Source organism: Marmota flaviventris, chromosome 2, assembly GCF_047511675.1.
Source record: "Marmota flaviventris isolate mMarFla1 chromosome 2, mMarFla1.hap1, whole genome shotgun sequence".
Lineage (NCBI taxonomy): Eukaryota > Metazoa > Chordata > Mammalia > Rodentia > Sciuridae > Marmota > Marmota flaviventris.
In genome coordinates, this window is record NC_092499.1 from 92,076,969 (window position 1) to 92,090,765 (window position 13,797).

Consider the following 13,797-nt stretch of genomic DNA (forward strand, 5'->3'; position numbering starts at 1 on the left):
GTCACTCATTTGTCTCAGAATTTCATTATTGATTTTACAGCTTCCTTAATATATTTGGTAAATGTTGAATATAGAACAATTTCTTTAAATAGTGCCTTGATCTGCATAAAGTCAGTTCTCTGTGACCAGGCATCATTTCCCACCCCCATGAATAAGAATACCTTCTCAAAGACATCATTCCCATAAAAATCTTCTTTGGTCACTAATAAACATCTATCACAGTCTTTAAGATCACCTATATTTTCTGGAAAATTCTTCTCAATGCTTCATGTCAGAGCTTATAGCTTATCCATAAATTCTGATAACTCTTCTGTACTACATTATGTTTATGTACATCATTGACAGAAAAATAAAAGCTAAAAAAAAAGATATATAGCGGTTGAATATCCACTTCAGTTCTATGTGACCTTATCTTCAGCTCTTTCACTGTCAACAATAAATATTCTTATGCAGTATTTACCACTCATTTATCCTTGATGACTACCTTAGGGGGTAGATGGTATCAATCTCAACATTTGATTGATGAAGAAACTGAGGCTTGGTTTCAATTGATCACAGAGATAGTAATAGCAAAGTAGTGACTCCAGGAAATTCTGTCTCTGGAGTCCTAGTTCTTAACCACTCCACCAAATGACCTAATAATTTGCATAAAATGGAAGTCTTGGACAAAAGAAGCTAATACACCAGGAAACAATTAAATTATTTCTTCCTGCTGTCTCCTTCTCATTAAAATCATGGCATATTTCATTACAATTCATTTTAACTCTGGTTATAACACCTGCAAACAAGAACCATAAAAGAAATAATCCTAATAACACCACAATTGTCCTATGTAAAGTCTTACAAGAAGAGACATTTAGATTGAACAAATAGTCACTTAGATGTAATTAAGGTCCTTCGATTCATCTTGATACCTATATTTAATTTCTTTAAATATTTAACTTTAAAATTATGCAAATTAGATATTAGTTCCCTTGTTGTCAGAAGAAAATATATACCAGAAAATTAAAAATCATTCTGATGCTCTCAGTATAAGAATGATTAATTAAATTATGGTACATTCACTCAGAAATACTACACAACTTTCGAAAGGCTATCGTGAACATGACTATAACACTGAAAATTATTGTGACACAATGTTGGTTGGAAAAAGAAGATTATAGTTGTGTTTGCTATGAAAAGCTTCATTTTTTAAAAAAGTAGACATGTAGAAAGAAAAAAACTATTAGTTTTAAGACAGAATAATGATTCATGAACCTTTTCAATTTTAATAACATTTTCAAAATATTTAAAAACAGGGCTGGGGTTGTGGCTCAGTGGTACAGCGCTTGCCTAGCATGGGTGAGGCACTGGGTTCGATTCTCAGCCCACATACCAATAAATAAATAAAATTTAAAAATTCATCAACAATTAATAAAAATGCTTAAAATATTTAAAAACAGTTCAAAATCTAAACAAAAAGTGTATTAAAATGTTTGGTGACTTTGAAATGTTCTAAAAGTAGATTGTGATAACAGCTGCACAACTCTACAAAATATCACTAAATTGATCACTTAAAATGGGTGAATTTTATAAAACTGTTTTAATAAAACAAGATGTTGGGCTAGGGATACAGTTCAGTGGTCGAGCACATGCCTAACATGAACGAAATCCTGGGTTCAATTCCCAGTGCCACAAGAAAAAAAAAAAAAAGATGTTAGGAGAAAAGAACTTTTTCCACAATACTCACATGAGAAAATTCAGGCTGGGATGGGATTGGAAGTGATCCAGGAGTGAAGACTGGTGTGCTCTGAGACACTGGTGTTGAGGCTTGTGGTAATACAATGGGCTCAGGTGGGAGAGGGGCGTTTTCTACTTCCACAGGTTCATCACCTTGAAGTTTTTTCTGAAAAGGCTCTCGTCCTGCTTCAGACAACACTGACATATCCACTGGCTCATCTACTTATAAAAAAAGAAGAAAGAAAGGAAAGAAAGAAAGAAATAAAAAGAAAGGAAGAAAGAAAGAATCATAATATTACAATTCAGCATCACAACCAACAATTATATACAGCAATTTTGGCTTCTAATAGTGACTTTAAGTTTCAGAAAAACAATGGAATTATAATATATTGGGGCATAGCAATATGTCCTCTTTGGGAAAGGTTCAGGAAGGGTGACCATACTTCTATTTTTATATACAGATTAAAATGGGATTTCATCTGGGGATACCTACCCACCCACCCATAAAATATGATAAATTAACTTGGCTCCTCTGAGCCCCTTTCTTAATTACATACAGCTCATTTTTTGTGTGTGTAAGAATACCCAGATCATGCCATTTAATTTAATCATCACATATTCTGCCCCAGGCCTTATAAGGCAGTGAACTTGTTCAGCACTCTGAATAAACATCTACATATTTATTAACTCATTATATTTGCATTAACAACTGTTTAGTGCAGAGGGGTGGATGCTAAAAGAAAGACGAAGGAAAAAAAACCCTACTAATATCAATCAGCACTGACTTATGAAAGAACTAAGACACTAAACCTAACACCAATTACTCAGGAAGGAACACACACACAAAACACAAAACACTGCTTTCTCATACTATACTACCCACCTGTAGGCTACCAGAACCTTCCTTAGAGCCAGCCTTTTCCCCCTTACAGCTTAACCCCAACTAGGCTTCCTCTAGACCTCTCATAAAACTTCCTATGCCATTTAGTTTTACACAAAATCCACATTTGTGTAACTAGCAACCACACTCCCAACACCTACTGTATCTGTTTAGTTTGGCCTCAATCTTGCATACAGGTCTAATGCTAATTTGGAAGCTGGTGCCACAAGCCTTTAATACACTACCCACAGCTGTGCTAAGTATTTTTATTGCACCTTTTGACCTTGTCTTGAGAAGGCACATTAAGGACCTGCTATTTTAGGCACTATATATAAAAATGCTTTACATGGGCTATAGTTGTGGCTCAGTGGTAGAGCACTTGCCTAGCCATGTGTGAGGCATTGGGTTGGATTCTCAGCACCACATATAAATAAATAAATAAATAAAGGTTCATTAACAACTAAAAAAAAAAAATTTAATTAATAAATAAATATAAAATAAAATACAACTCACAAGGGAAAATATGTTACATAGGGAAAAAAGAAAACCGAATCATACATATAATATGATGCCTGTAAAAACGCTTTTTCATATTTAAGAGAAAACACTCTGAAAGGACTATATCCAAATGATAATTGTAATTCAATATGGATTGTGGTATCACAGGTGATTTTATTGTTTTCTCATTACTTTCCTATACATTTTCCAAACTTTCTATGAGTATTGATCACAAAGACAGCATTTTTAATATAATGACATTTATATATTTTCAATGTTTGCACTAAAGACAGAGGAAACTGTTCTAAGAATTAACCAAACTTAACTTGCATTAACAGAATTTAGATAGAGGGGAGAGAGGGAGGGGGGAGGGGGAGAGAGAGAGAGAGAGAGAGAATTTTTTTAATATTTATTTTTCAGTTTTCGGTGGACACAACATCTTTATTTTATTTTTATGTGGTGCTGAGGATCGAACCCAGCACCCAGTGCATGCCAGGTGAGCGCTTTACTGCTTGAGCCACATCCCCAGCCCTAACAGAATTTTTAATAGAATGAATTTACCATTTTTAACTGAAGATGTCACTAATCACATTATAGTTAGAATCATATTAATCTATTTAGATAATTCAATTTTAAGAGAAAATAGCTAGAGACAAACTTGCTAGCAGAAGAAACTCTAAAATTAACTTTTATTATGGATAAATTACCCTTGAAAAACAATTAAATTGTAAATTTACAGTACTCAAGCAGAAACAACAGGATACCACATAAGGCACATTACAGGACAGATAAGAGCAAAAGCTCTAGAGGCAAATGCCCAAGTTCAAATCCTGCCTCTTATGAGGTGTGAAATCTCTCTGTGCCTCCATTTCCTCTTCTGTAAAAGAAATACCTACTTCTTAGGATTGTTGTAAGGATTCAATGAGAAAAACCATAGAGAGACACCTAAAACCAAAGAAAAGCACCTAGAACAGTGTCTAGCATATACTAAGTACTCAACAAATATATGCTATTATAATATTATTAATACCTGAAAGAATGAAAAGAAGAAAATCATAAATTAGAAAAAACTTCTTTGTAGAAACAGCAGAATTTAGAAATGTATTAAATAATTGGATAGAAGATGAGGGCAGAGCAAAAGAGCAGTTTAGATAAGTAAGGTAAACCAGGCAAATGAAAAGAGAAGTATTCATGTGAATAAAGTAATATAAAATCACTAAGTCCTCAAAAAAATTTAAATTTATTCACATTATTCAGAATGTGAATAAATTTAAATTTTTCCACTTGCTCCTAGCCAACCGCTGGATAAAACTATTTTAATAATAGCAAAAAATAGTTTATAAAGAGTATAAGAAAGAATTATTGGTCCTCTCTCACCAGAATGATGTATTAGCATGCTATTGGAGACTACCAGACCATTAGTAATAAAAAAAAAAAAATTCAAAATCCAGTTCTTCACCATATTAATTTGAGTTCAACTTCCAACTATTATTTTTTTTTTTCCTTAAGGGTCTTTGTAAAAATTGAGTCAGTATTACAAAAATCTAAGAAGAATTTATGCTAGAAAAGCAACTGAGGAGAGCACTTTACACTAGGCTATATAACTGAAAGAGAGACAGGAGTCCTCCTGAATAGCGTAGGGCACAGTGACCTAAAGTATAAAGGAACAGAATATTTTGCAAGAAGGAAGAGATGCAATGCTGCTTTTTTTTGCCCCCTGGTGCTGGGAATGGAACCTAGGGCTTCTTGCATACTAGTAAAGGGCTCTACCAGTGGGCAACATCATCAGCCCTCTTTTAATCTTAGATCAACAGACAGATGAAGAGAGCTCACCTTTTCTCCCTTCTTGCTCCGTGGGACTGCTAGGAACGATAAAAGGGGTAGATCGGAAAGCATCGGGGGAAGGAGCAACAAGATCTGAGGAATTCCTTTATAAAAAGAGAGAATCACAGATTATTTAACCATAACCACAGTTCCCAAAGTTTTTACTTTTTAATAGAAAAAATATCTAAGTCATTCAGATAATAGAATTTCCCCCACAAAGCAATATGAGACCAGTGGAAGAACCACTGAATAACTATTTCCCACACCACACATTTCTAATATAAGAATTTTTTTTTTTAAAGAGTAAGAACGAAATGGGAAACCAGACACAAGAACATCATGATTTTGAAAAACATGATAAGCGTTAAAAATATAATTCATTTGTAGATTACAGATAAAAAAATCTTTTTACTCCATTTTTTGCATAATAGGAAGACTATGCAAATTTTATTAAAAAAAACAAACCTCTTTGCTCTACCTACAGAGATGAAAAAATACATTTAATTGTCAACTATAACAACCTATTCTCCACTCTATACTGTTATATGGGAAAAACTGTTAGTAAAATGGAGGAGCAGAAAGCTTGTTTTGAATATGTAACATTTTCTTTCATAGTGAAAATTTTGGGCTATAATAAAGCCTCCATTGGAAAGCCAGATCTATTTTCCCTCAATAGTGCCACTAAGTTCTCCTTCCCAAAACTCTAAAGCCCAGATTCTTTTGGTTCTAAGAAGAATTTTGAGCTAGCAGGCAACTTTAACTCTTTCAAAAACAGCCTATGACCCTCAGGGACATGTTGCTTTGGCCCAAGATATTACAGGCTTACTTACGTGGAAAGACTCTCCTGAACAAGAGACCTCTGACCAGAGAGCTGAAGGAGGTGTAGAGTGGTAGCAGGTGTGGAAGTCAGAGAACACCCACCTTCCTCCTTTGAAGGAGTGGAGCAACCATCAGAAGCTATTGGAAAAACAGAAATTCTGGTTGCATTCATTTCTCAGACTGCCATTACAGAGTTGTCAAAAAAAAAAAACACCTCAGTACTGCAAAAACAGTAACATCCATATTTTCAACCATGTTTTAAGAGGGCAGAAATTCTTTTCTAATTGTATATAATTAATGGACTGTCAATACAACACAAATCTTCTGTGAACATCAACCCCCCAAAAATTATGGGTTTTTAAAATAAAGAATTGATGAAAAGCGTTCCTTAGTCCTTTCTGTCATAATCTAAGCTTGGAGAGGAAAAGAATCCTTATACCTCTGCTTGGCTGCTCTTCTTCCTTGTGATGCTTCTATTATAAAACAGCAAGCGAGCCTTTTATTCCAAGGTCTACCTAAGATGTAGTAAAGCTCATGCCATGATGCAGATGGGAGAAGTCAAAACAAAGCGCATGACACCTGATGATACGAATGCAGCAATTTTCATAATTAGAACTTGGGCCTCCTCAAAGGAGACGAAAAATGATAATGCATTAATAAAAGAATATATAAGCAGCCATCACTGACATGTATCATGAAGTTTCCTATTGGATTCTTCTCCTTAGCAACAAATGGAATGTCAACTTTATTAATCCTAAGTAAAAATAAATGTCTTAAAAACAACCTGTAGCTTCAGTGAAGGCTTCTTGGTGACCTTCTAAATCTATCTCACAAAATAGTAAAAGAATACAGCCTTATTTCCTTATCTCCTTAATCAATACAATATTTTTCTTTCTTTCTTTTTTTTTTTTTTTTTTGCAGTACTGGGGATTGAACCCAAGGTGCTCTACCACTGAGCCACATTTCCAGCCCTTTCCACTTTTTATTTTGAGATAGGGTCTAAGTTATCCAGGTTGGTCTTGAACTTGAGATCCTCCTGCTGGATTACAGGCATGCTCCACTACACCTAGCAACAAGTTATGTTTTGAGGGTTATTACTAATGCTTTCATGCTCCCTGAAGTTGTGAAATGGGGAGGGTGGGAGAATACAAAAGTATGAAGCAAATACCACTGTAGTCTTCTGTTTTATGTCCTTTCTGCTAGATTTTTAACTTACTTTTTGTGGCAGGTGAACTAATAAACAAAGTGAACATGAAAAACCTGACTTAAAATATTTAGGACTTGAGGCATTAGTAAACATGGTAACAGGAAAAAAAAAGGCTACTCTGTCCATATTATCGAATATATTTTATTAGCTATTATTCTTCAATATCTCCAAAGAGAGAAACTTATATTAAAATGTCAAATAGCAATCATTCCCCAGAAGCCCTTCTCACTAATAGGCTAGAAACATATTTTCATTACATTTCACAAACATGTCAGCATAACTATTAAAGTGCTTTCTACCTTAAAACAGCAACCTCAGAAATAAGAGGAGAAAAGGAGTTATAATAACTGATCATCCTATGTACCTGTTTTATTGCTATGGTCAAACAAGTCTTCCTGGGTTGACAAAACCTCAGGCTCTGGTGACTTCTGAACCTGCAGTCCACCTTCCAGAAGTTCTTGAGCACACATTTGTTCTTTTGTTTCCACAGCAGGAAGAGACACTTTGGGACTAAAAGACATGTCTTCTGACCTAGAAAATTCATAGCATCAGGAGAAAAGGATTCTAAGTTCAATTGCTTTGATCTTTTAACTAAAAAACTTTACTTGTTTTGTGATTTTCATCAATGATTTCAAGAATAGCAGAAGGTTGTAATCTATGTAATTGCCTACTGAAAGTGAATTAAGTTACTTTGCAAAGGCCTCAGCCCATTTCAAAGCCTGCCTCAGTCTCTCACACAGCAACACCTCTTTTCAATTCTGCTCACCCTGTACTTTGAACTTTCCAAAATTTCTGATAAGTGATCTGGGAATTTTTGTCACATGAGCTGTTATCCAGACCTATATAAAGAATTCTGATCCAGAACACAAAGCCACTAAGGGAAGCAATCAAATGATGACCTTCCCAGAAAAGTACTTATATGTGAACTATCTTCTGCACTACTGCCACACACCTATTATTTTCAGCTGATCTTTTCCATTTGATCTAATCAACCCATGATCAAACCAAGAGCTCTTCACAATGACAATACTCACACATTTAAGAAACTCATTTTCAGCCCCTTCCCAGAGGTTTCACCTATTCAGGAAGAAATACTAGCTGGAAGAATTTCTTACATGGTTTATTTTGCAGATTGTGGATTTTGTTCTAGTTTTCTTAAAGAAAAAATCTAAAAAGTTTGCCACTGTTAAGTTAAGCATTTTACATTAGAAAGACAACTTCTCCTTGTTTTTTTTTTTTTTTTAATATTTGTGTTTTTTCAGCTTGAGGTGGACACAATATCTTTATTTTGTCTTTATGTGATGCTGAGAATCGAACCCAGTGCCCCATGCATGCTAGGTGAGTATGCTACCACTTGAGCCACATCCCCAGCCCAAGACAACTTCTCTTAATATTCAACTTTGTTTAGGACCTCAAATCCTACTGGGTTTCTTTTCTTTCTTTCTTTTTTTTGGTGGGGGGTACCAGGGATTGAACTCAGGGGCACTCAACCACTGAGCCACATCCCCAGCCCTATTTTGTATTTTATTTAGAGACAGGGTCTCACTGAGTTGCTTAGCACCTCACTTTTGCTGAGAATGGCTTTGAACCCTAGACCCTCCTACCTCAGCCTCCTGAACTACTGGCATGGGCCACCATACCCAAGAAATCCCACTGTTCCTATTGAAGGAAAAAACAAAACAAAACTGAATGCTTATGCATCCTCATCCCAAACTGGAAGCATCTCAATTTTCCTGTCATATCCAAACTTCACATACAAATCAGGGGCAATTTTGGGTAAAATAATCAGAGGCAAAGTTTTGGATAAAATAATCATCACAGAGCAGAGGCATATCTTCACTCTTCAAATTCATACCAAGTTAAGAAGCTAAAACACTAATAGAAATCTATATATATCTATATCATAAACTACCAGATGCAGGATACCTAAAGATCCAAAGAAATCTTGATGCTCAAGTATAGAAACAGTAGGTTTTCAAACATTGTATTCATGTGATTCTGCCTAACACCAGAGAAGCTAAAAAGACTTCCTACAGACTCTGGGCAAAGATTACAGAGGAGAGTAACTAAAGATTATAGAGTCAGGCTTATAGTTACAGCAGCAATAAATCACCTTTTAAAAGGCCCACAGTAAGATAAGAACAAACATATTGCAAAAATGACCAATATTTATGAATCATCAATGTTTCTACTGGACAGAAATATACCAATTTCAAAGGGCAAAAAACATATCAACAATTTCTAAAAATGTTTTCACTTGGCAAAATGAAGTTAATATAATCCAAAGGCAAAAACCCATACATATATTTTTTTTCATACATATATTTACCTTGTAGGTGGTAGATTTTGCTCTTCTAGTGCATGTATACCTTTACTGGGCTCTAGTGTTACAGGGATGTCTTTGCTGGGCTGTTCTTCCATAGGGATATCTTCACTGGACTGTTCATGCTTAACTGCTTCAAGTTTTAGAAGAAGACAAGAAGAAGATAGGAAGGAAATATTTAATCTATCAAAGTACCAGAAGCAGTCCTAAATGTGTTTTTTTTTTTTTTTTTTTTCCAGTACTGAGGATCATGCTCAGGACTTAGCACACATTAAACAAGAACCCTACAACTGAGCTATATTACTGGTCCACCTAAATGACTTTTTTTTTTTTTTTTGGATGGGGTACCAAGGATTGAACCTAGGAGCACTTAACTACTGAGCCACATCCCTAGCCCTCCACTCACTTTTTTTTTTTTAATATAGCACCTGGCATTTCTTTTTAAGACAGGGTCTTGCTGAGTTACTTAGGGCCTCGCCAAGTTGCTGAGGCTGGCTTTGAACTCACGATCCTCCTGCCTCAACCTCTCAAGTCGCTGGGATTACAGACGTGTGCCAACTACCCAGCCACCTAAATGATTTTTAGAAGGCAAATACTTCAACAGAAATAAATCCAGTTTAACAATATATACAAGCCAAGCAAGGTGGTATATGCCTATAATCCCAGCAACTCAGGATGTCAAGGCAAGAGGATCACAAGTTTGAGGCTAACCTCAGCCACTTACCCACCACTTAGCAAGACCCTGTCTTAAAAAGAATAGCCAGGCGCAGTGGTGCATGCCTGGAATCCCAGCTGCTCAGGAGGCAGAGGCAGGAGGATCACAAGATCAAAGCCAGCCTTAGCTACTTAGTGAGATCCTAAGCCAACTTAGGGAGACCTTGTCTCAAAACAAAAAGGGCTGGGTTCAATCTCTGGTATCAAAAATAAATAACAAATTAATTAATTAAAATAAATACAAAGAACTAGGAATGTAACTCAATGGTAGAGTATCCCTGATTCCAAGCCCCAGTATCAAATAAATAAATAAGCACACACACATACACACAAACACACACCATTCTAAAAAAAGAAAAGTAATCAATTACCTACTTAACAGGAAACTTCAATCTGCAAGCCATCAACTGACAAATATTTACCAGCCAACTCTGCAAACTCACTTATATTAGGTTATATTAATTTTGGTAAAAAACTTATCAAAGAAAACAATGACTAGCTTTAGCAAGGGAGGAAAACACTTTAAAAAAAAAAATCCAAAAATGAGAAAACATATTTCATACCAGTATCTGCATCTGTTTCAGATTGCCTGGTATAACCAGAGTTGGTGGTTACTGAATGTAGCTGCTCCTTATCCGCTTCATATGGAATAGTACGTTCTTCAACATCCTGGCTCTGGGAGAGTTCCAGAACCTCAAAGCCCAACTGTGATGAGGCAGGATCTAGGAACAAAATTCCAAGAAATCAGTTACAATTCTACAACATTATCAATGTGCAGGTGCTGGCCCTTAGCAAAAGAGGGTCATGTTCAAAGGTGCCAAAAACATTCACTGGAGAAAAGATAGCTTATTCAATATTCAATAAATGGTGCTGGGAAAATTGGAAGTCCACATGTAATAAAATGAAATTTTGTTATCTCTCACCCGGCACAAAAATCAACTTAAAGTAGATCAAAGACATAGGCACTAGACCAGAGACCCTGAATTTAACAGAAGAAAAGGTAAGCCCAAATTTTCACCATGTTGGCTTAGGAACTGCCTTCCTTAACAAGACTCCCAAAGCCAAGAAATAAGATTATGTGAACAGAGAGCCTACAGAATAGGAGAAAATCCTTACCACATACACCTCAGATAGAGCATTAATCTACAGGATATATAAAGAACTCAAAAAACTTAACACCAAAAGAATAAATAACCCAATCAATAAACGGGCTAAGGAACTCAAAAGACAATTCACAGAAGAAGAAATGCAATTAATCAACAAATTTAAGAAAAAATGTTCAACATCTCTAGCAATTAGAGAAATGCAAATCAAAAACACTCTAAGATTTCATCTCACTCCAGTCAGATGGCAATTATCAAGAATACAATCAATAAATGTTGGCAAGGATGTAGGGGAAAAGTTGCTGGTGGAAATGCAAATTGGTGTAACTATTATGGAAAGCAATATGGAGATTCCTCAGAACACTTGGAATGGAACTATTGTTTGACTCAGCTATCTCACTTCTCAGTTTATACCCAAAGGACTTAAAATCAGCATATTACAGTGGTACAGCCACATCAATGTTTACAGCAGCTCAATTCACAATAGCTAAACTATGGAACCAACTTAGGTGCCTTTCAACAGATGGATAAATAAAAAAATAAAATGTGGTGTGTGTGTGTGTGTGTGTGTGTGTGTGTGTGTGTGAGTGAGATAGAATATTACTCAGCCTTAAAGAAGAATGAAATATAGCATTTGCCAGTAAATGGATAGGGCTAGAGAATATACTGCTAAGTGAAATAAGCCAATCCCCAAAAAACAAAGACCAAATGTTTTTTCTGATATGTAAATGCTAATTCACAATTAGGTGGGAGGCTAGGAAAGAACAGAGTTACTTTACATTAGGTAGAGGATAGTAAAGGGAGGGAAGCCAATAGGGGTAGGAAGGATAGTATAATGAATCAGACATTATTACCCTAGGTACATATATAACTGTACAACCAGTGGGATTCTACATCATGTATAATCAGAAGAATGAGAAATTATACTCTATTATATATAACGTATCAAAGTGCATTCTACTGTTATATATAACTAATTAAAAAAATAAAATAAAAGCCGGGCACAGGGGCACACACCTATAATCCAGCAGCTCAGGAGGCTGAGGCAGGAGGATGGCAAGTTCAAAGCCAGCCTCAGCAACTTAGTGAGGCACTTTGCAACTCAGTGAGACCCTGTATCTAAACAAAATTTAAAAAAGGGCTGAGGATGTGGCTCAGTGGTTAAGCACCACTGGATTCAATCCTCAGTACAAAAAAAAAAAAAAAAAAAGGGAGGGTCATGTTAAGTCCTTCACAAAGCCCTGGCCCCCAAATTTTTCCCAAAAAATCAAGAATAAGATGCTAGGGCTGGGCACTGTGGCAAATGACTATAATCTCAGCAGCTCTGGAAGCTAAGGCAGGAGGATCAGGAGTTCAAAACCAGCCTCAGGAACAGTGAGACCCTGTCTCTAAATAAAATTCAAAAAAGGGCTGGGGGGTCAGGATTGTGGCTCAGTGGTAGAGTACTTGCCTAGCATGCATGATGAACTGGGTTTGATCCCTAGCACCACATTAAAAAAAATAAACAAACAAATAAAATAAAGGTATTGTGTCCATCTACAACTAAAAAAAATATTTTAAAAAAAAGGGCTGGGGATGTGACTCAATGGTTGAGTGTCCCCGAGTTCAATCCCTGGCGCCCTCCACACCCAAAAAAAGATGCTGGGGATGTAGTTCAGTGGTAGAGTGCTTGCTTAATATGCATGAGGCATGTCTGATCCTCAGCACCATGAAAAAAAATAACAACAACAACAACACCAAAAAATCAAGAGTAAATGCATTAAAAATGAAGGGGAAAAATATATGGCAGGAAAAAACTTGAGTACCACAAAATATTACAGCATCTAATATGGTAGACCATGTCTATATTCTAAAGGTGTACCATAAACTACACCCACACAAACAGCAATTCAGATGCTAAACATATACAAAAACGAATGAATACAAAGGGAGGAAGAAGGGGCTGGGGCTGTAGCTCAGTGGTTGAGCGCTTGCCTCACATGCGTGAGGCACTGGGTTCAATGGTCAGCACCACATAAAAAAATAAACAAATAAAGATACTGTGTCCATCTACAACTAAAAAGATTATTTAAAAAAAAAAAAAAGGAGGAAGAAGTTGGGCATGGTGGTGCACCCCTGTAATCCCAGTTACTGGGGAGATTCAGACAGGAGGATCACCAAGTTGGAGGCCAGTCTCAGCAACTTAGTGAGACCCTGTAACAAAATAAAAAATATAAAGGGCTGGGGATGGAGCTCAGTGGTAAAGCACCACTGGCTTCAAACTCAAGCACTAGGGTAAAAAAAAAAGGGGGGGGGCGGGGAGGAAAGAGTCAATATGCAGAAAGGGGACTATCCAAAGAGCTATAAACTCCAGAACACCAAGTTAGCGATCTAAATTGTGGAATAGTGAGCTCATAAAGCTCATAATTGTAAATTATGAGCAAATTTCTTAATGACTCTTAAGTTAATCATGAGAAAAACAACCTGATAAAATAAACAAAATTGAGACATCTACACTATCACATTAAAGGAATATAAAACAATCTACTATCTTGAAAAAGGAAGGCATAAGCTACCTTCAGCAGCAAAGGAGTGTGTAGTATCTTCTGAAATATCTTCTTCTACCTCCTCTTTCTCCTTTTCTTCCAACTCTTCCTTCTCTTCTCCATCAGGAGTGGATTCCACCGACATTCCCAGAACACTACACAGAGGAAGGACAAAATCATGTGTT

At 36.1% G+C, this 13,797-nt stretch overlaps 1 protein-coding gene across 2 annotated transcripts in view; it reads right to left on the minus strand.

Moving 5' to 3' along the window:
• The window catches only part of Tp53bp1 (tumor protein p53 binding protein 1), an 80,384-nt gene that overhangs the window by 52,302 nt on the left and 14,285 nt on the right, over positions 1 to 13,797 (minus strand). The window contains exons 5-11 of one of the 2 annotated variants that reach the window (XM_071608178.1): positions 13,643 to 13,767; positions 10,548 to 10,706; positions 9,277 to 9,400; positions 7,312 to 7,478; positions 5,752 to 5,878; positions 4,931 to 5,025; positions 1,730 to 1,938 (exon numbers count right to left, since the gene is read on the minus strand). In XM_071608178.1, coding sequence (XP_071464279.1) covers positions 1,730 to 1,938; positions 4,931 to 5,025; positions 5,752 to 5,878; positions 7,312 to 7,478; positions 9,277 to 9,400; positions 10,548 to 10,706; positions 13,643 to 13,767 — 1,006 coding nt within the window. Of the gene's footprint in view, positions 1 to 1,729; positions 1,939 to 4,930; positions 5,026 to 5,751; positions 5,879 to 7,311; positions 7,479 to 9,276; positions 9,404 to 10,547; positions 10,707 to 13,642; positions 13,768 to 13,797 lie in introns of both variants that reach the window. The other variant, XM_027926026.2, reaches the window with a different exon arrangement.